At 49.5% G+C, this 20894-nt stretch overlaps 8 protein-coding genes across 8 annotated transcripts; 5 read left to right on the top strand and 3 right to left on the bottom strand.

Moving 5' to 3' along the window:
* Positions 1-1438: 1438 nt before the first annotated feature.
* BJ212DRAFT_1444895 (acyltransferase ChoActase COT CPT) lies at positions 1439-3901 on the bottom strand (the record flags this gene model as incomplete). The annotated part of the gene is made up of 10 exons (XM_041338026.1): positions 1439-1614; positions 1673-1910; positions 1990-2223; positions 2287-2549; positions 2610-2781; positions 2847-2937; positions 2998-3156; positions 3204-3266; positions 3323-3765; positions 3854-3901. The coding sequence occupies 10 exons, from the start codon at positions 3899-3901 to the stop codon at positions 1439-1441; spliced, it is 1887 nt and encodes a 628-aa protein (XP_041196970.1).
* A 459-nt stretch (positions 3902-4360) lies between these two features.
* On the bottom strand, positions 4361-6731 carry BJ212DRAFT_1264077 (PPPDE putative peptidase domain-containing protein; the record flags this gene model as incomplete). The annotated part of the gene is made up of 9 exons (XM_041330399.1): positions 4361-4560; positions 4622-5356; positions 5414-5489; positions 5540-6087; positions 6145-6219; positions 6273-6285; positions 6335-6439; positions 6494-6572; positions 6634-6731. 9 exons carry the CDS (start codon positions 6729-6731, stop codon positions 4361-4363), a joined length of 1929 nt encoding a protein of 642 aa, XP_041196969.1.
* Positions 6732-6996: 265 nt separating this feature from the next.
* On the top strand, positions 6997-8763 carry BJ212DRAFT_1263623 (uncharacterized protein; the record flags this gene model as incomplete). Its single annotated transcript, XM_041330359.1, has 2 exons — positions 6997-7169; positions 7254-8763. 2 exons carry the CDS (start codon positions 6997-6999, stop codon positions 8761-8763), a joined length of 1683 nt encoding a protein of 560 aa, XP_041196968.1.
* A 2555-nt stretch (positions 8764-11318) lies between these two features.
* On the top strand, positions 11319-13490 carry BJ212DRAFT_812423 (uncharacterized protein). The gene is made up of 5 exons (XM_041344122.1): positions 11319-12639; positions 12691-12810; positions 12873-12989; positions 13045-13257; positions 13305-13490. The coding sequence occupies exons 1-5, from the start codon at positions 11574-11576 to the stop codon at positions 13394-13396; spliced, it is 1608 nt and encodes a 535-aa protein (XP_041196967.1). The 5' UTR covers positions 11319-11573; the 3' UTR covers positions 13397-13490.
* A 114-nt stretch (positions 13491-13604) lies between these two features.
* On the top strand, positions 13605-14832 carry BJ212DRAFT_1444893 (kinase-like domain-containing protein; the record flags this gene model as incomplete). Its single annotated transcript, XM_041338025.1, has 5 exons — positions 13605-13889; positions 13944-14102; positions 14158-14539; positions 14592-14743; positions 14797-14832. The coding sequence occupies 5 exons, from the start codon at positions 13605-13607 to the stop codon at positions 14830-14832; spliced, it is 1014 nt and encodes a 337-aa protein (XP_041196966.1).
* Positions 14833-15480: 648 nt separating this feature from the next.
* BJ212DRAFT_1262924 (uncharacterized protein) lies at positions 15481-16703 on the top strand (the record flags this gene model as incomplete). Its single annotated transcript, XM_041330302.1, has 3 exons — positions 15481-15609; positions 15666-15856; positions 15920-16703. 3 exons carry the CDS (start codon positions 15481-15483, stop codon positions 16701-16703), a joined length of 1104 nt encoding a protein of 367 aa, XP_041196965.1.
* Positions 16704-16790: 87 nt separating this feature from the next.
* BJ212DRAFT_1328844 (acyl-CoA N-acyltransferase) lies at positions 16791-17803 on the bottom strand. The gene is made up of 2 exons (XM_041334675.1): positions 17212-17803; positions 16791-17127 (listed from the first exon to the last, which is right to left on the bottom strand). The coding sequence occupies exons 1-2, from the start codon at positions 17625-17627 to the stop codon at positions 17019-17021; spliced, it is 525 nt and encodes a 174-aa protein (XP_041196964.1). The 5' UTR covers positions 17628-17803; the 3' UTR covers positions 16791-17018.
* Positions 17804-18997: 1194 nt separating this feature from the next.
* Positions 18998-20712, top strand: BJ212DRAFT_811895 (uncharacterized protein). The gene is made up of 6 exons (XM_041344120.1): positions 18998-19204; positions 19266-19646; positions 19703-20076; positions 20128-20345; positions 20393-20447; positions 20500-20712. Exons 1-6 carry the CDS (start codon positions 19131-19133, stop codon positions 20625-20627), a joined length of 1230 nt encoding a protein of 409 aa, XP_041196963.1. The 5' UTR covers positions 18998-19130; the 3' UTR covers positions 20628-20712.
* Positions 20713-20894: the final 182 nt, after the last annotated feature.

Here is a 20894-nt window from a genome sequence, read left to right as displayed (position 1 = left end):
AGTTCTCGCCGTTCAACTCCACTTTGAGTCCCTTGGCTTCAGTACTCTGATTCTCCGGCGGATTCGAACAGACACGATGCCTCCGTAATGCGCTCTAGGTAAGTATTCTAAATTGTCAGCAATCGTCTACGCCACCAACCGCATGTCACAGTTAGTCTTGTCGAAAATGAAGCTGCGGGTACTTGAATTCATACGGACTCAGGAAACTACGGAGGAACTGCCAGCAAATACAAGGCTGCAAAATTTCAAACGACCCGAAATGGCCAAAAAACCACGTTGGCGATACCAATATTGGGCATAATCCTGATGAGTAAAGGTACTCTTATCACGATTCTACTCCTCCGGGAGAGAGTTTCCTGTTTGCTGCCTGATCAAAAAAGGACTCACGGTTACTTCGCAGTCCGTAAGTTTCGCATCAAAATTTAGCCATCCCGCCGCAAACATAGGCTCCGAAAGACGGGGAAGGTGATCTGCAATGACTCTGCATACTCATAGGACAGTTCAAACAAATGTGAGTGAGATTGAGATTGAGTGTGATGTAACGTGCATGAACCTTAGCGAGGTTCCATTCGTACAAAGTTTGAATCCAGAACATTGCAAATATTTGTGCCGCACCCGTTCCTATGTTCACAAATTGCCGAAACGAGCGAGATGATTTACAGTTCGAACAAAGCTGCTCACGGAACCAACCGGCCGCCTGAGTTTCTGGGTTTCAGGGTCCCCCAGGCGCTCGCGGAGCTTGGACCTCAGCGCTAGGCAAAATCCTTCGTTGCCTGGGAAAGTCATCATCTTCCATGGGGTCAGCCGATGGGAAGCTGTCCGTCGTTGATGTGACGATATCTCGTGGGATATACAGCAGCATACTATGAGCCGCTATGCTGATGGAAAAAAAGCTACTTTGCACTTCTGGAATGGTCATACTCCCAGGCTCTATCGAGACGCGCTAGAGATCTCTGCTCGGTCTTCAAGTAACGCGGAGCCGGCCCCTCGATGACATCGCGTGAAAAACAAGTCAATCAGACTTGATGGAGCATGGGGCTCCCTTGTCTAAAACAGACTATTAATGCAGCGTATGTAATAGGCTGCCGACACCGACGGTATTGCTATTGCCGGACTTTCCGCAGAGCCAGGGTTCAAACGTTCAAGTGCGGCGGTATCCCCTCAATTTCACTGTCCACGCTGTGCCGCAGGGATCAAATCATAGGGAATAAATATGATTAAAAGGAGCTCCTTCGTTCCGTAGAAATCGGGTTTCGGAGATCCCCTTGCGACCGCACGCAAGATTCTCCATGATGTGGAAACAAAAGGAAGGTATGCATCTTCATACATCTTCTTCTCATCCCCCGGACACACAGTAGCGCAAGCGAGAGATCTATCCCTGATTATAAACTATCATAAACAAATTATGCCATTAAATAACGCACGTCCTATGACGCGATCACAACTTTGCCTGCCGTTCAGCAGCAGCAGCTCTCTCCATCATAAACCTCGTCTCTGTTGCAGCCTCCGCAAGGTAGTGCTTTAGTTCGGCAGTATCCCGCTTAAGTGATGTGATGGTCCAGCGAATGTAATGATCATCAATGGAATACGAGAGTCCATACCCGTCCGTGACGACTGCGTGTGATAATTATCAACTTCGATTTGCAAAAACACTCTCAACGACAAGACGTACCTTCTCCGTATCCCCACCCATCTAAATACTTGGAAGAAAGTTGAGATGTCGACAACTCCCAATGGTTAGTCTTGGAAAACGTTGGGTCCGAATAGATGTCCGGGACAGACTCGCCATCACGGACCATCTTCTTTAAACCGAATAAATGCCGGTCCACCCCTTGCCCATCCGCGGCCCAGGCAGCATACTGCAGGTGGCGCACGACGGCACGGCGGAAGAGCACGGCGCGGCGTTCATCCTAGATGCGAATTACAGCATGTCATTTAGCCTCTAATTGGAATGGGAAAGTGTTACGCGATCTCCGCATGAAGACCTACAGATTCTTCTGGATTAAGCATGGCTTCGGCCCATTCCTTGCTTTCCGAGCTGGCACTACGGATGACCTCCGTACGGCCTTGTTGATATTTGCGCGTCTGACAGCTTTCATACGTCACACCAGGTCGATTAAACATCTTGTGGAAAGCAAGTTGTTTCACAAGCTGAGCCCATGCATCAGGGGAAGCCTTGAACTTCTTCATAAGGTCTTTCCCATAGCCTTCGTAGTGGAGCACCTAGGGGCGGTGGCAATTTAATTATCTAAAGTCTTGATATATCCCACTGGACCCTGCACTCACCTGCATGTCATGCTGACCCACGAGCTCGTCAAAATGTTGGCATGCGTCATTAATGTATTTCTTGCATGTGGCGTCAAGCTCAAACTTCAGCTCTGCGGGCTGTGGAAGATTGGCCCCAGTCGAGCTAGACCTAGGCGCACCAAGATCGACCTTGTTGTGTGCAAGAGAAGCAAGAATGAATTCATTCAGGCGAAGCGTGGGTGTGCCATCCATGCACGAATGCTCCCCGAGGAAACCCGATCGCCCATTATCAAAGACGAGCACTGACATGAGTAAAGTGCATTAGCACATCCAGAGAATTGTGAGAACCAATGCCCACATACATTGGTGCTTGTCGTAGAAACGGTTCCGGCCGTCTCCGACCCAGCAAGACCAAGAAATGTCTTCGCGCAACACGGGCGCGGTGTCATCAAGGCAGACGATGATCACGGAGGACTCTATCCGCTCGAGAGATTTCTGGTTCACCGGTGAACTTGCGATCAGTGCAGAACGTGCCTGAACGGATAAAGGTATGATGAGGGAATTGAAATGGCGGCTGAACTGAACCGCCAAGTACTTACATCAGTCCAAATATCTCGGTTCTCCGCTGTCAGCGCGCCGACCGGAGCGCCTGTCTCCTCCCCTGCCATCTTAATGACTCGTTCCACTTGCCTACGTTCCAAAGGTACGTTAAGTTCAATGAATTCAGAGTGATTAATGCGCAACACGCACACTTCTAGCTCAGCCTCACTTAGTTCATGTCCTTCAGGGGTTGTGAGCAGGACTTCGTAAAACTTGTTCTTCCTCACAAACACGACGTGATTATGTGCCTTTGGATCAAACTTCTTGGCAGTGTCGGATGGCTTAGTGGGGTATCGACATGCATGGAAGCTGCGAGGACTTAATTCGATACCATGGGTTACGGAATGAACGCTTACAGCCATTTGTACGAATCCATGCACAATGGCATCCCACGAACCTTTTCAGGTTCCAATTGTTTCCTGCTCAGTCTTAGCATGAGTAACAAAACAAGGCCGAAGACATGCGAGACACTGACGACTCCGTGATCTCTCTGAAGGGCAGCATGGCTTTAATCAGACTAGCAGCCCTCTTCGCCGGGTCACGTCTACGTGGATCATCAAGATGCACGTAGAAGTAGCTGACATATACCACGACAGGATCGCGGTAGCCCATGTATGCTGCATCATTCCACCAGTCCGCTAGCCAATTCTTAATGGATGGATCTGCGGCACGGGCTTCTAGGCGTTTCTGAAGCTCAGCAGCCTGAGACGATTTGAGAAACTCTTGCGCAGTAGCCTGAGACTTGGTATACTCCGCATCCGTCAGAAGAGGCCGAATGGTCTCAAGGTACTTGTGCACGGTTGAAGACAACGCCGGAACGGGGAGCCGAGGGAGTGAATCTTGGAACCGCAACATGTTCCCTGCAGTAGGATCAACAACATATCCCTCTGGAATATCAGACTCCTTCGGTACTGAGGACTTGAAATTGCGCTTGGTGGCCATTTGAGACACAAGCTGAAGAAGCGATTAACATCAGATCAGCGTGACTAACCGGCAAATTACGTACCGGTGAACGCAACGAACGAGGGGCTAATCTGCTTGAGAACTTCAGCATGGACTGAGAATGACGGGAGATGTGTGAGCGACAACGGATGGAAGGATGCTTGTCCTCAGGTATCCACTGCCTGTTCAGATGCTTATAAGAAGTGGAGATAGAGAGGATAGTTCGCCAGCGCCTCTGGAGTCCAATGATTGATTAGGTATCAGTTGAAACTGCGTCTAGGAGTGATCCAGCAGATGAAGAACAGAAGGAAATTGCAAGGTCCATCGGTGTTGTCGCAGTCGATTTTTGTGCAACTTCCGTCGGCTTTCCGGTTATTCATGTGCTCGTGATATTCTAAAGTGCGCGAAATGCCGCCCGCTGAAGTGGGCACTCATTCTAATTCAACTCCAATGTACAACCTCAAAAAGTCCCTGACTATGTAGATCCTGCAAGGCATTCATATATAATCTTAGATGAGACGTGTACACGATAGCAATGCACTAAGTACAGCGAGGAGAAAACGCTCCACGATCAAGGACAAAGCTTCTTAGCAACCTCCTCAATTAGCTTGCGGGCCTCCTTCTTCACTACTCCCGTGTCCCCACATCCGCCTCTCTCCAACTTATCCTCGAGTATTTTCTGGGCTTGCAGAACCTCTAACAAGGAAGTGAGCTGTTCAATGGACGGAGATAGTCGGATCAACAATGCCAGTGACGCTGTCAGACGGTGAACTGTCACAGAAAACTCAATGATCAAGAACTGGTATGAGGCTAGATTGTATCGAGGGCGTACCAATTTCCTCGTTCGCCTTCTCCCGTTCTATAACTTCTAGAAGCGCGCTCGTCATTTCAACATCCCAGTCTTCATTCTCACCCACATCGTCCTCTTCAACATTCCCCCGCACCTTCTCTACCCTCAGTCTCTGAAGGTGTGCGGTCATGTTAAATGCTAGGCTGGCTGCTGCCAACCGTACAGCTGCATCGTCGCGCATCAACGCAGCCACTATTAGCGCTGTAATGCTACTTCGAGATGAAAGAAGAAGCTCTCGTGCTACGACCTTGTTCGCAAACGCATTTGAAATCATCTTTAAGAGCGTGAGGGTATAACTCCTTGGCGCGCCTTCGGCCTTGGATAACAAGAGGATGATTGGGCTTTCAGAACCGAGCTTCGTTGCACTCCAACCGCACACGGCTGGTTCGAGCAGTGCAACGCGCCACATATCTGCCACAGGGAATAATTCACCTGCAGAAAGATTCGTCGCAAGGCTTGTCGTCGCGTCTTTCCAAGGCTCGAAAGAAATGTTAGGGGGTGATGAAGACCCTCGTGCTTTGAGGTACGGAATTATATTCTTCGCGAGAATTTGCTTCGTGGCTTCTTTCGTAGTGGAGCCAGACCATGAAGGAGCGGCATCTATGAACTCCGTCACTTTTGCAAGCACAATATCGAGATTCGGGACTTGAGAGGACAGGATGGCATTAAGGGGTGTGGCTTCAATCGCGGGAAGGGACAACCTAGTGTGTGGGTGTGCTGATGCCGTCACCGCGTCAGTTCGCTGTCGCAAGGAAAGGAAGACTATATGCTCACGAGGGAATGCCTGATAAAGGAGTAAGTCGACTTGTGTGCGCAATTCGGGTGCATTGACACCCTTCATTTCATGTGTCTACGGAAGCGGGTCAGTTGTGGCGAGAACGTCATATGTTCCCCTCCCACCTTATTCTTGTCCAAGAATAGGATAAACGTTGGTGTCACTCTCACACCATACTCGCCACCGACCGCATTGCTCATTCCGACGCTCAGATCTATCTTAACAAACGCGATATCATTGGCTCGGCTTTTGCTTCTTGCAAGGTCTTCGAACACAGGCTCGATCATCCTGCAAGGCGCACATGTTGCACTCGTGAAGAAAGCAACCACAGCCCGGTGTGTATGAAGCACATTACGGAAAGACGATGGATTTGTAGCAATGTGCACAGGCGTAGTAAGGCTATTGCTCTGGATCGGTGTAGAAGGCGATGTTGGTGCAGGTGTCGGAAGGTAGTTCCTGGACGAGGACGGCGCTCCAGAGCTGTTGGATGTTGCGCCAGCCGCTACAGCCTGCAGCAGAGACGAGGTCAATGCCGGATTGGGTGAATTAGTTGTGGTTGGGATATCTGGGGGAGGGGTTAGGACGCCGGTAGAAGCCCTGCCTCTAAACATGGCATCGATAGTTGGTCGTAAGGCAGTACCAAATGGTGTCGAAAGAAAATCGGATGATAGATCTGCAAGAGTGTTTTTAGAATGATATGCAACCAAAGGAGGCAATTAAGGGTCAATACCCTTGATATATGATGGAAGCGAGCCTCCAGTCAAAAAGCCGAGGCAATCGTTAGTAAATGAGTTGCAGTTGAAGTCTTTTCAAACGTCAATCAGTGAGTCGTGATCCTATCTTTGGCCGCAGTCTCACCTAACAGATGGTACTGAGTTCGGTCAGCAGGACAAGCACCTCGCGTCAGACCAAACGCTTACTTTGTCTGCAGTGTAATGATCCTTTATCTGGCTGAGATAATCGACAAACGTCTGCTCGTCTATAGATGTTTTGCCCATATCAATTATCCTTAGGGGTGACCCGTGCTATGGCTCACTATGTTAAAGTGATAAAACCAACCCACGAACACAACAGCTTACATGGGATCGACCCGGCTCAGTTTCACAAATGCCTTGTCCATAGAAGATTTCCTTCCCGAAGACTACTACTGATGTATGCCTATACACATGGTTGTCAGTGAGCACATGAATCTTTGTTGTCAATATCAGATGATACTAACCAGACGCCATCTATTTGCTTACCGGTGAGCTGCAAGGAGAGCTGGCCGGCGAGACCCTTGCTGAGGTCATAAACATAGACATTGACTGGAGCAGACATTGTAAATTCAAAAATAATTCTGCAGTGCGAAATGGTGTGTAGCAGTGACGGTTAACGTTGAGTTGGGACGCGTAAGACAAGCACAGCAGGATTATCGATACTCGTATTCTGCTGACTTACCATATTTGGTATATCAAGTTATCAGGGCAGATCTTTCTGATCATCTTCTTTCGTTTCTCTAGTAGTCCAACGTCAAACCGGAATTTGTCAAGTGGGTTCTTCTTCAAAATTAGGTGCCGCAAGCTAATCGGTCATCGTGCAAAGAATGGACTGCTACTCCAATGTTCTTACAAAAGACAACCCTTTCGTTCCACCCAAGGGCACACGTTGTCCTGTGAATGACATCCCTCCGGAGCTCCTTTCTCTCATTTTCGAGGTTGGCGCTCAATCTATTGAGGATGGAGAGGACGAGGAGGACGAGGATGAGGCAATGGCGGTGTACTGGAATTTGGAAGCGGGCGCAAAAGACGGAGTAGATGAGGACAGCGAAACAACAAACTCAAAACGGATCAGAGTGACAAGGAACGATGATGTGGATGAGGATGGTTTATCCGAACTATCGATGGACAGCGACGCGACTTTCGAACTCGTACCGCCATTTGAGGTACTCATCTCGCATGTCTGTCACCATTGGCGTATGGTAGCCCTTAACACGCCGTCTCTCTGGACAGAGATCAACGTATCACCTCTCGATTCACCCCCATTTGAACGAGTTCAGATTTTGCTTGGGCGTAGCAAGAGCCTCCCTATTGACATACGCATAGACTGCGAACCTCCAGATGACGAAGAAGAAGAGGATTCCTCAGGCTCTGAAGACTCAGAGCTTGGTCAGTCCCCACGTTCGATGACCTTTTCCGATCTCGATAATCTCATGTCCCTTCTTGTTCCACATATATCACGTTGGGGATCTATCGAAGTGGCGGTCGCTTGTTACAAGCACATGTTTGTTTTCCTTTCTGCAGTTTCAGATCCTTCCATAGCAGGTGCTCCCCAGCTCGAGGCTCTCCAATTGTACCACCATGAAGACGCAGAAAGCCTCACAGCTTTCGCCCAACCCGACCTCGTGCAACATTTCAAGTTGTTCGGAGGCGTTGCTCCGCGCCTCAAGAGCGTAGCGTTGTGGGGTGTGCATGTCGACTGGTGCCAAGGATGGTTATCTTGCGGGACCAATCTCTTGGACGTGGAGCTTGCTTATCATACAGATGATGTACGACCATCATGGAAACAATTCGTTGCTATCCTTTGCGGGGCACCCAAGCTGGAAACACTCTCTTTATGCAGCTCTGGTCCCCTCGGTGCTCCCCATGACTGGTATCCTGAAGGGAGTTCAGGATGTTATGGCGACGACTATACCGGAGTCATCGAGTTACACTCACTGACACATCTTGTCCTGGCATTCCATTTACCAGCCTATGTTAGTGGGTTGCTCCGCCGTCTAGCATTTCCCGCACTCAAAAGCCTTACACTTGATTTGGACGACGGGGATTTTACGGATCTCGCAGTCCAACTTGCTGGTCCTGTGATGACCGCAGTCCCGGTGGTACCAAAGGATGGAGAGAAGAGACGCAGTTTACTCAGCGGACTTGACACCCTCAAAATATCCAGTTTTCCCTGCTCAGACCGCAGTGTAGAGCTCATGTACGCAGAGCTTGGCAACCTTAAAGCGCTCAACCTAGCGATGATGTACCTCCCTCCTGCGTTCTTTCAGTTACTTCATCACCCTTGTTCTGTTCCTGGCCAGCGAGACGTTTGTCACGTCTGTCTCCCTTCACTTACCACTTTATCGACTGCCGACGTCCCCGGACACCAAATACGCGAGTTGGTGCAGAAGCGAAAGGAAGCAGGTGTCCCTCTAAAGGCCGTATATATGGAGGAGAACGACGAAGTCACCGATCAGGATTTACAATGGCTGAGGGATAATGTGGAGGAATTCGATTTCTTTGAGGCCAGTGACGATGAATACGAGTCACTGGCAGATATTGAAGAGGAACACGAGGGTTCAGAATCGGAATGGGAGGAAGTGGATGATTGATTCCAGATGCTATGCCTGTACGTGCTGTTCACGTGCCATGCACTGCTCAAATCGACAAATCCTGTTCTGACTCGCCTCTTTCTGAAGCATCTGTATGGCTTTTGCCTACTTCTCGCTATTATGTACTTGGAGCAGTTGCTTGAATCACGCTTGAACAACATGAAGGCTCTCGGAGATCAGATCGCGACGCGCCGATAGTCATTTCGCATGCCGGTTTATAGATGCGTTCAAGTATACTTTATTACTTATAAGTGATCATTTTGCTGATGCTCAGGCATGATTTTGGAAAATATTGTGTCCAAGCAATCCATTCGCATGGGGTGTGTCTACATACTGTAAGCATGGAGTGTTTGATCCCGCGGAAGCAATTCGCATTGATGCCTTTGCGCACTCCACTTGAGCCCGTTCGCCTACGGACATGGAGTGTAGTTTAAATTCGCAGATTGGAGTAGATGGCGTTGGCTGTCCTCTTTTTCTTTCTTTGCACTGAGGGAATGCTAATGCTTGTACATGTGGTTTCGCACATGGTGAGGTTGACGGTCCCACTAGATGGTTGCTGGGGCATTTCATTAGTATGTTTTCGACAGACGAGTCTGTATCGGCGTTGGAGGGAACAGCGTACTCGGTCATGTTAATTCACAGTAGTTTGGTACGTAAACAACATGCATGCTATGATAATATACATGCTTTTGTGCTTGTCGTGTATCCCGATTCCTGAATCCAGGTGGAAAATGACAAGATCAAGGCTTAGTATAGGCGATTTGCTGAATCATGGTATAAATGCCTGCTACAAACCGTTGCCAACAACTGAAGGGTGTAAAGCACAATAGTGGTATGCGGCTGTAGACTCGTAATACTGTTGGAGGCGCTCATTGGGTCGACAGGAAAGGATTACATTAGGACATACTGCGATATTCAGATTTCGGGTTGTGCATAATCCACTCCTGAAGCCTGAACGGTGGTGTCGGACACGACTACAGGCACCTTTTCTTGACTTGTACCAATCACAGCAAGTTCAACCTTCCATTTGAGCGAATGTGCCTGGCTTGACCACGCGTATCGTGCGCATACCAAACACCACAGCAAGCATTCGCCACTACCATATCCTGGTGTTTGCAGTATTACATGAGGGCGGAGAACATGCCCTACCTGGTAATTACAGATGAGCATCATACCGAAAAATGAGTTAGGAATTGAAATTAACTTTTGGAACAGCTCACCAGAAAGAACCGCTTCTGGTGCTGAGCGCACTCTTCAGATTTGGCCAGACGGATTTCACCCATCCGGTGATAGTGATATTGGAAAGAGGGCCAACGGTCTAGGTCCGACGGTACGCAGCTCAGCTGCACGGGCAGGCTTCCCATGCAGGTGCCGCTACACATCTAATTGAGTACATGGTCATTGGATAATTGTACACTGTGCTTACCTCTAGGTGATCCCGGACGTGTTCGATATGTTCCAGTTCTGGTATTATCCAATTATCGATCGCGTCCACAAGACTAGATCAATCACGGTCGATGTACGTAAACATGCCGAGCAATGATGTCGAGAAAAGGACCTTGAGAGTCTCCATATTATGGTCGGCCAGCGCGAACAGCGACTACAAGAGAAGAAACAAGATGTGTGTGACCATGACCACTGCGTGCGGAGCAGTCTCCCCTGAGACTAAAATCGCGAATTTTAGCGTCTACTTTCACCGATCATTAATTCAGCTGACACTCACCTCGAGATGACATTCGATCTTCGTCTTGTTCCAGATTCCATCCCATTTGCATCCTCGACAGCCCATCAGTCGCTGGGATGACGATGATTTCCGAACGATGCCTTGATCTCCACGGAAAACATTCAAGAACTCCCTGAATGTTAAGTGATAGGTGCATACAGTCTGACTCTGAGAGCCTGTCGTACTTCAGAATGTTCCTCTATACCTCGCGAAAACTTTGGGTACCTTACCCGAGGTCGCACAAGAAATTGCGATGAAGGCAGAGAAGCCAGGTGAGGGACGTCAATAACATCAGGTTGCTGGCAAGATGTGTTGAAGAACCGAGCCACGAAGGGTTGATAAGCATCGCATACAGTGACTAAAACCAACTCGCGGAAATTCCACAAAATCCCTCATCCCCGTGAAGCAAGTCAACAACGTGTGGGGAGATGCTCAGCTCTTCTACAGTTTGACATGACTTGCGCTTCAGGTTCGTGTTGATAATCTGGAAGAAAACCCTTTCACTGCGCTCTTTGTGCTGGGTCAACGATTCGGGAGCCAGAGATTTGACAGGTAGAGAAGAGAAAGAATACGCCATGTTTTTGCTACGAGTTGACTCGATGTGCCAGTGCCAGTGTTAGTTCCCATACTTGGTTGGACGCCTATCAACTTGATGACTGTTCCGCGGGGCCGTGTCAGCTGAGCTTCCAGACGTACCAGTTCACTAACTGAACTGCGGATTAGAAGCTGACAAAAGACATGTCAAGACTCAGCGCTGAGCACAGTGAACTATTGATTCATTGACAAAGCCTGTGCTTCGACTCGGAGGGCAAGTTGGAAAGAGCAAGGATAGGACGATGGAGGTCCCGCGTACCACGGGGACTCGGGGAGTCCACGATGGACTAACACGGTCTACAACCTGATTAACACTTTGCACGTGACCGCGTATCTGCCTCGTGTTCGTTCATGGTTCGAGTCTTCACAAAGAGTTGTGTGACTTTCCTAATTCCTTCGTTTCTTCAAGTTCGACACCATCACTGCCGCCGACGACGCCCTTCTCGTCGGTGCTCATTTTCTATCCTCGACGTGCTAGCTTTTCTCGACATCGATGATATCTTCAACATCACCACCAACCATATCGCCCGCCCATCGCGAGCAACGTATCTCACCACCACAAACACCACCAATGATAGCGTTTGATGACCCAAAGATTCTAAGTCGTCGAGCATCAACTTCGCCATCTGATGAGTCATCTATCATCGAACTCTCATTCGACTACGAGCTCGATTCCGCGGGCAATTATGTCCGCGTATCAAAAGGTTTATCAAGGTCTAATCATTCGAGCCCCCCAACACCAAATGATGCTCTGCTTGACGGTGCTATGAAGCCTTCTTCGTCTTCCCCGCCACAGGGGACCTCTATTTCCTATGCGTACACTAAACCTCCTTCACCCATATTACTCAATTCTCCACTACCATTGCGACGGAACTCTCTCTCGCGGTCAGAGAGCGCCTATCCGTCACTTCAAAGCGGGAGTGGGGTTGAACCACTGCCACTTGCAGCTCAACACCGAGCTCAGTCATTAGCCACAGGCAATTCCGCTCGTTCATTCCAACGGGTCGCGTCCGTACCCGCCACATTGACGCCAGCTGCTTCTCAATCAGCATTACGTGCACCATTGTCAAGTGGCCTTGCTGGGACTGGTCGAAAAATTGGGCGTCCCCAACGTGTGCCTCGAGACGAGTACCGCGAACAACCTCCACTTACACTAGATGAACGGGAGGAGCTGCGGGTGCGAGAGGAGTGGGATATGCGAGTACAGGAGGAGAAAGAAAATCTAATAACTATTTCTGATGGAGACGGCCTGTCGTCAGATGGCGTCGCCCCAAAACGAACATCCCCGCGATTAACCACTCGTTCGGCTTCTGTGAGTCAACTCGACGGACGGGCAATTTCTGGCCTCCCTACACGCGCATACGGATCATCCACAGGCGCGCGCCAGCCGCTACAGCCTGGCCGGCAGATCATGCCTGGGCCCAATCGTGCGGGGCGGGTATTGATGGGTATGGGTGTCAAGTATGGTGTGGGTTCGGGTGGGTTCGACAAGATTAATGAGAATGAAGGTAGTGAGAACGAGTTTGCTCCCGACTATGCATGCGGTGAGACTGATCTCAGTGCGTATCTCTTACTCTTCCCTGGTTTCATAATCCAAACCATTTATGTAGACACAGATGAACCACAACCCGTAAATGGCATGCTTCCACACCGCAGCCAAGTCGCTCCTCTTACTGTACCGAGTGGCACGCGACCTCGCCGTTCAGCCAGTTTGAGTGATGCCTCTGGAGGTATGTTTCCAACTCCTTATAGGCCCGCTGTCTAGTATTTAACACCATCTCCGCAACAGAAGACCGGCTATCTCCGCGCTTGCTCCCAAGCCAAAATCAACAACAGTACGCCCCACGCCCAGGGTCCAGCTTGGGCCTCAATTCAGCGCGCATCAGACGCGTGACGTCTGAGCAAGATGGTGCGCTGGTGTCCCCATGCTTGCTTATGCCTCCCCATTGACCGTACAATCGCAGAGTATGCAGCAGAATACGCACGCCGCGCAGCGGAAGAGGCACCTGAACCTTTCCCCCAGCCACAGCCCCGCCAGTCACCCTCCCCGACACACATGTCTCAGGCGCACATGCGCACCCAGACGCACCATCGGCGCGACTCGGACACCGTCCGCTCCCTCGCGCTCAATAACCCGCCCACCGCATCCTCACCCACAGCGGTCGATCGAAACCCAGGTAAACTGTCTCCGTCCACACGAAATGTGTCGTTGTCACAGCTACAGGGACATGGACAAGGGTATCACCGGCGAAATCCCACAGCACCCGAGCCACCAACTACGAGTGGGTCGTTAGCGCCGCCTCCCGGTTCGGGTAAATCGAAGAATGGGAAGACCTGGGCTGCGGGGGATGAGCCTGCGGATAGTGAGCCCGAAGCCAAAACTGCGTCCCGAATGCGGCAGGCGCCCCCTCCACCCGCGCCTGCGCCTGCTCCCGTCCGAAATCACAACATTGTTGTAAACAAGAAAGTGTATGCACGGCTCGATCTGATTGGAAAAGGTGGCTCATCTCGCGTATATCGCGTGATGAACGCGAACAACGAGATCTATGCTATCAAGCGCGTGTCGCTGGACAAGACGGACGCGGAGACTATGAGCGGATACATGAATGAGATCGGGCTGCTCAAGCGACTTGAGGGAAACAATCGGATCATTCAGCTGTTTGATAGTGAGGTGAAGGCGGGACCTGGAGGGACAAAGGGACATCTGATGCTTGTGATGGAATGTGGAGAGGTTGATCTGGCAAAGTTGCTGCAGGAGCAGCAGAAGGAACCGATGAATATGGTCTGGATATCGTATTATTGGCAGCAGGTCAGCCAGAACACGACCTTATTATTCATCTCTGTTACTGAAGCGAGCGAGCAGATGCTGCAAGCCGTTCACGTCATCCACGAGGAGAAGATTGTCCATTCAGATTTGAAGCCCGCAAACTTCGTTCTTGTGAGGGGCCAACTAAAGCTTATTGATTTCGGTATTGCGAATGCCATCGCAAATGATACTACTAACATCCAGCGAGATCATCAGGCAAGTCCTGCTTTAGGTATACATCCTGCATTATTAATCACATTCCTCTCTCTAGATCGGAACTGTTAATTACATGTCCCCCGAAGCCATTGAGCTTCCCGACGGCATGCGGCGGCTCAAAGTTGGACGAGCCAGTGACGTCTGGTCTCTTGGGTGCATCCTCTACCAGATGGTTTATGGTCACCCGCCGTTCCAACATCTTTCTGTTTATCAAAAGATGAAGGCTATCCCGGACTTAGCTCATGTCATTGAGTATCCGGACTGCAGCATACCCACTGTCGTGAACAAGGCAGGCGAACGGAAAAAACTCGAGCATTTACAACAACCTGTTAGAGCGGACGTTATTCAGGGCATCAAGAGCTGCTTGATGCGAAATTCGAAAGAGCGAGCAACGATTCCTCAGTTGCTTGAGCAGGAACGGTTGGCGATGAAAGAACGTGAGAGATGAAATACTCCATCTAAAGTTTGTGGTAACCTTATTTTCTGCAGCTGAGGTCCCGCCAGCGAAGCCCCAGCTAGCACAAGATGAGACGGTCATTAATCCCTACTACATGAAGCAGCTACTTGAGTATGGCATTAAACTGGGCCAGCAAGCTCAAAGTGGTGAGATAGATCAGGAATATCTCACCAAAGAAGCAGAGGTACGTCTCCATTGACTATCTGACCTGGACCCATGTTAATCTGCATCCCTCAGCGCTTAGTTGCAGAACTTAAAGCCCTTGAGTCATGACGTTTCCACGCCATGACCTCTTCACTCGACTCTCAAATTTTCAACACATAGCATACTGTATTCGTCAACGTAGTCATCTTCCATTACACACCACCACGTCTTTGTATGAAAACGTCCTTCAAAAGCAGTTCTCCAAACGACTTGTATGTACGCCTACGCTATGCCTTCCCATGTACTCTTCGCTCTAGACTCTTCGCTTGCCTTTCCTCCCTCGCACTCGAACCTTTAGCATTTTACACGCTCGCTATCCTAGCTGTGGACCTGCAATTGCATATCATTTTTTCTATTTTGCTTCGTTCTGCCAATCTCCCTCCAAGTTGGCCCTGAGAGGGTTATTGGCAAGCCTCCAGATGGTCCAGCTTGTATATATTTCCGCATCACACTGTAGGTATACAATGCTATTTAAGACCATCGTCTACTCTACCACCGAATACTTCACGTGTACGTATACTACAGTGCAATCTGACAGGAGGTTGCCTTTCTTGAACAAGGTTGAAGTAATCTTATCTGCCTTGGCCCTTGGACCTTGACCACCACCGGCGGCCCAACGATATTTTCACCATTCCTACCAACCCTAACAGCCTCTGCGATACACCCGATAGCTTGATGGCGCATTTACCTTCCGACGTTTATCTCACAACCAGCTTCATGCACTCAGGAGACGTCAGTCCAACAACTCCAAAGCTTCAGCTCCAGCTTTCCATACCCCATCACGATCCGGCATACTATATACCCGATGGAAACACCGTTCTGCTCGTGGAGAACACACTTTTTAGGGTTCGTTGCTGTGTGCATTGAATTGTGCCCTACTAATTCTGAGCCATCATTCTTAGGTCCATAGGTCGATACTGACAAAGGACAAGTCTACCTTTGACAGTATGTTCTCCCTAGACTCGGACCTACGCTCAAGCTCTAGTACGAGTGTCACTGCGGGACCCGAAGGTGAAAGCGACGACAATCCGATCAGGCTCCAAGGAGATACAGCACAGGAGTTCCGCGCTCTTCTGTGGGCTTTATACGCCTTGTACGTACGTTTGCACGACTTCTTTCCCCGGCCACATTTGTACTCAGTAAATAAAACATGCAGGCCACCGGAGCTCACCCTTGCGCTAACGCCTAAAGCGAATACGTCTCAATTGTTCAATCTCGCCCGTATTACGCACAAGTATGAATTCCGCTCGATCGAAGCATGGGCCCTTAGTGCCCTTACGACTATATACACGCGCCCAACGCACTCTCCAAGCGTTCAAGTTGACGACGTCGAGGGGCCCAGCCTTGTGCAACTTACGGAGTTGGCGTCTCTTTGTGAGCAACGGGATCTTCTTGACGCTGCCACGCTGCGATGGAAACGGCTCCTCGCATCTGGGAAGGACATCGCACTCGCTGTTGGAGTTGCAGAACGGCTTAATTTGCGCACCCTGCTTGGTTTCGCTTATCATGCCATGATGCTTCAAGGCCGGGAAGTCTGGGATAACGACGCGTTACTAACGCGAGCACAGCGCATTCGCCTTCTTTCTGGGCATTACGCCCTCGGCCGGCTATGGGAACGTCTGCCAAGCGAGCCACCTGTTATCTCACATAGTCCGCGGTGCACAGGGGGTGCTCAAGCACGATGTAATCAAGCCTGGGCTGCACTATGGCGCTCAACACTGGATATGGGCCGTCAAGTTCTGCTTATACAATATGCGGATGTGGTGGGAAAATTGATGCTTGCAGAGAGTGTGACGAAGGCCCTTGTGGAGCGAGAGATACCTACGCAGGGAATGCTAGATGGAATGCCATGGTGCAAAGACAATGTCTTGAGTGCTGTAGCTGGGAAAGTAAAGGAAGTACAAGAGAGCTTGGCCGATTATTTTACGGATGTGGCATGATTTTTTTTTGGTTCCGAGTCGGTTCTATACTCCACGGTAGTCTTGACAGTCATCTGATTGCGATATGAACAACTCCTCAGTATGATCCTTTTCGACGCATGTGAATCTTTCGTGCACCGTGACTGCCTACAAACTTCGACTTTCCAAGTCACGGACTTATGAAGTGGACATTGCTGCCAAGCCGAATGACTTGGTTCGGTCTAGACTGGTGATATATTGGGATTGAAATTGGACGTAAATGAGTGGTGAGTATTTGCGAACACGAATAGATAAACATAAGATTTGGACATGCTCCCTGACATGCGAACTTCTCTCTCAGTGTTGCTTTTCCCATTCGTCTCGCAAGATACCCATTGTCAAAGAATCTTCCCATCGATTATCCATCCACACTGCCTGGCGCTTCCTGCCCTCTATGACGAACCCACTGATTTGAGATAATGGCATTAATCGACCACATCATTCGCAGATGTGATTGCAAAGGTTCATGAGGTGAAACGATGTCACTCACAGTTTCTCATAGACAGCAATTGCTCGTGCGTTATTCGCAAAGACTCCCAGGGACAGCCTGTTCAAACCGAACCACTTGAACGAATGGTCGATCATGAACTTTGTCGCCTCGGTCCCATATCCATTGTTCCAAAATTTTGGAAGCAAACAGATCCCAAATGTGCCGTCGCGATTCTTGGGTTGGACATCAACCAGTCCCTGGCCCATGAATTCCCCGGTCTCCTTGAGCGCGATTATGGCACCAAAGGTTGCCCGCTCCATCTGAGTTCTTAGTGTCTCCTTGAACTTTGGACCAAGAACAGTGACATTATCGTTGGTAACAAAGGGCTGGACGACTGGGTCGTTCCAGAGGCGAAGGATGTCGTCGAGGTCACTCTCGACATAAGGGCGGAGAATCAGACGTTCAGTGGTGAACATGTGACACGACGAACTGCAGGAACTTTGTGGTTTAAGTGTCGCTTAGACAAACCAGACGAGCCTGGATATTGAGCAGATTTACGTGACGCCCGTGAGCCTCGGGCGTGTCCGCGGACCTTACATACCTCTGAGTCTCTGATAGCATTAGCTCATGACGGCGACTCATATGATTGGCGAAAGACTGGCATGATACGAGTTGTCCGCCAATCATTTGAGTCGCCGGAGTCAAAAAGGCCCCTGGCTGCTCTCTATGATGTTCTGCCGAAAATTTGCCCATTTAGCGCCTCGTAGAACCCTCCAGCACTTCAGACACACCATGTCCGTCCAATTTTTGCCTATTATTCCAGGCCTTCAGGACAGGCTTTCCTGCACAACCCATTAATTCACTTGATGATACCAATAACCTCACGGTACCGACAGCGGATACAGACCTGAACAGCAGCGATAGTGACCACAGCAACTGAGATTCGGAGAGCAAACTAGGCACCGGGTCCGGACAAGTTTTCAGCTGATAACCGTTCACGGCCTGTTACCGAAAGCCTATTTGACGCTCCAACCGTGCCTATTTGAAGGCCATTCAACTGGAGGGTCCTGACGGCCGAATATCATAGAGAGCAGCCGGACTTCTTCCGGGTGAGATTCAGGCATCCAGTATCAGAGAGAGAGAATTTCTGTATTTGTATGCAGCTGCAAACAAAGGAAACTGTTAAGACACGGTACTCTATGAAAGGCTGTGTTGCGAATAAGTATAGGCCGCCAGGGTGTAGGTATAGCCGAGGGGTCGGGCCGCTGGCAGGCTCTGTGTTTGAGATGATATGTTAGTACGCGAGTTCGGTGTCCGAGTTGGGTACAGTGCCTATCAGATATACCGCATACATGCTCTAGAAGATCGAGAGAAGACGCAAAGAAATGTGGAGACGATCAAATTTCAAATTTCATGCGTTGAGTCTTGAGTACTCGAGAGTCTTGACCAGTCGATTTTTCGGGGAAAAGCCTTTCAAGTTGTTGTCACGACATCAATATTGCAGGAAAGAGTTTTCTTACCGTCCGATGGGTAGGAAACTACTTCGACGTGTTCTCCACGCTAGCATTTACATTGGACCAGTGGCCGATGGCGGTGCCCTAGCACATGGTCTCTTGCTGCATAATTTGAATCGATGTACCCGGCTTGAGCTTGAGCCGCCAGCGCTATCCGGAGGCCTGCCAGTGAGGTTTGACTGTTCCAGTGGGCGTTGAGAACAATTAATCGGCACGAGTTGTTTTGTACCTTCAAGTCTTGCAGGTAGCAATCAGATCATTATGCATGGTATAAGACATGGTTATGTGAGAGTACTACTTGGAGTTGTACATTCTACCTTCAAGTTTGCGCCGAGATACAGAAGCATGTGTCGTTTTACGCGCTACGTCGTTGAACGCGTCCAGATTTCTCGGCTCAATTAGGGTTATGTATGACACGTGGTACAAGGTACACTGTCTACCTCCAACTACTTTGTGCAACACTTCATGAATCGACGACATGGGATGGAGAGCAAGCTCGGGGTTGGCGGTGGAACAGTTAGCATAGAAGCGCAGAACAAGTGTGGATACCCGAATCATGCAAGCATCTGATGAATTGCTAACCAACTGCGACTCTTTCAGTCTCGATAGAGCCGAAGATTTATGCCGCAGGAGGAAACCAGCGAAAGCTTTGCCCTTTCTTCTTAAGGCTATGGAGGATGGAAACAATTTAGATGCTTTCGTTCAGGCTGCTTTCCTTTTCCCTCTGCCGGAAGCGCTGAAGGCATTGGAGAATGCGGAGGCCAAGGGTGAGTCTGCTCATGGAACTGTTAGCTTTGAAAACAACCAATTATTCTGGACAGGTAGAGAAGGCATGAAACAGCGTTTGGGTGAAACCTGTTTCGATGATGGCAGCAAGGAAGTTGGGAAATTCTATAGCATACTCGAAACGCGGCCATATATGCGCGTCCTACAGGCTCAAGTCCGACTTTACTTTGAAGCCGGCCTGTTTGGTAAATCTTCGTATGTGTTTTCCTGTGCGTTCTTTGTCAGTTCTGATAGATCATCGATTAACGAAGGGACACCATGATTGAGATGCTGCGTCTGTGCCCGGGAGACAACATGTCACAACGAACATGGCTTGGATCTATGCTCTTATCTGCAGGCCGACCAGGTGATGCCTTGTCATTCGTAAAACAGTGGTTAGCCCATAATCGACGACAGACACCTCCACGAGGTGGAACCATATTTCAAACACCTACCTCAGATTGCCTATCATCCGAGCACGAACAAGCGCTGCGGAAACGTGGCGATGGATCGATGCTGCACACAGCAGCTTTAGCCTGCTTCAGGTTGTGGGGCGACTGCTCCGTCGCTCGACAATATCTTCGGTTGGCTGCTCATGCCAATCCAACTATTCTGACCAAAATTCTAGCAAAAATAGACAAGCCTCGTATGGCCCTAACACTGCATCTTGTCCTGAGTTCTCACCAATTATTTTCAGGCAGCCTTAACAACAACCCTCGTGGATTCAATAGTCCCGAAGAGGCTCAGGATTATCTTTGGCTGACCCAGAAGCTGTGGATGGATCCAGTGGTATGGGAATGGGCAAACAATGATGTGGATGCCAAGAAAGCACTACTGAAAAGTTGTTCGAATGTTAACTGCGGTGCTGTCGAACAGAATGTTACGCAGTTCAAGCGATGTGCCGCATGCAAAGAAGTAAGAGTGCCAATAGGACGTGACTCAGCCACTGACAAGCAGTACAGGTGGTTTATTGTACCCAGGAATGTCAGAAGAGCCATTGGAAAGCCCATAAGCCCAGTGAGTCACAGTTGATATCGTGTTTTGCGCGACTTAATTACTCTGATCGCAGCATGCAAGCAGCAAAAACAACTTAAAGACATGGTTCGTGCTTACCAAAAAGGCAAGCCGATCCCGGATGGTGCACATATGGCCTCCGCAGATTTTGCTAATGGCATGTCCTTCATTAACTGGGCCTAGCCATAGTTGCTGGAAAATGCAAGGTTTTGCATGTCTCACTAGATTTCAGCTGTATGTTATCGATTACACGGTACATCGGACTTTATCGAGTTATCGCACATAATGCATATGAGGGGTACTTAAACACAGCCAACAGAATACAATGAAAGTATGAGTACGAGATGGGGTCGTCACGCACCGACCGCGTATGCAGCCCGACCCAGTTCGTTACGAATTTGTGACGATGACAGGTCATCTGAACGTGCTGCATCGGCGGTCTCTGACAAA

The sequence above is a fragment of the Suillus subaureus genome, assembly GCF_016647635.1.
Source record: "Suillus subaureus strain MN1 chromosome Unknown BJ212scaffold_5, whole genome shotgun sequence".
NCBI lineage: Eukaryota > Fungi > Basidiomycota > Agaricomycetes > Boletales > Suillaceae > Suillus > Suillus subaureus.
Note: the sequence above shows the minus strand (reverse complement) of the source record. Positions and strands in the feature narration are given on the sequence as shown.

Excerpts from the sequence above, each read along its gene's own strand:
- BJ212DRAFT_1328844 (XM_041334675.1), bottom strand. The coding sequence starts at position 17,627 with ATGTTCACCACTGAACGTCTGATTCTCCGCCCTTATGTCGAGAGTGAC. Across the intron at positions 17,128-17,211 it reads ATTGCTGTCTATGAGAAACT|TGGGTTCGTCATAGAGGGCA; the intron begins GTGAGTGACATC and ends ATCTCAAATCAG.
- BJ212DRAFT_811895 (XM_041344120.1), top strand. The coding sequence starts at position 19,131 with ATGAATCGACGACATGGGATGGAGAGCAAGCTCGGGGTTGGCGGTGGA. Across the intron at positions 20,346-20,392 it reads GATGTGCCGCATGCAAAGAA|GTGGTTTATTGTACCCAGGA; the intron begins GTAAGAGTGCCA and ends CAAGCAGTACAG. Across the intron at positions 20,448-20,499 it reads TTGGAAAGCCCATAAGCCCA|CATGCAAGCAGCAAAAACAA; the intron begins GTGAGTCACAGT and ends CTCTGATCGCAG.
- BJ212DRAFT_812423 (XM_041344122.1), top strand. The coding sequence starts at position 11,574 with ATGATATCTTCAACATCACCACCAACCATATCGCCCGCCCATCGCGAG. Across the intron at positions 12,640-12,690 it reads ATGCGGTGAGACTGATCTCA|ACACAGATGAACCACAACCC; the intron begins GTGCGTATCTCT and ends CCATTTATGTAG. Across the intron at positions 12,811-12,872 it reads TTTGAGTGATGCCTCTGGAG|ACCGGCTATCTCCGCGCTTG; the intron begins GTATGTTTCCAA and ends CCGCAACAGAAG.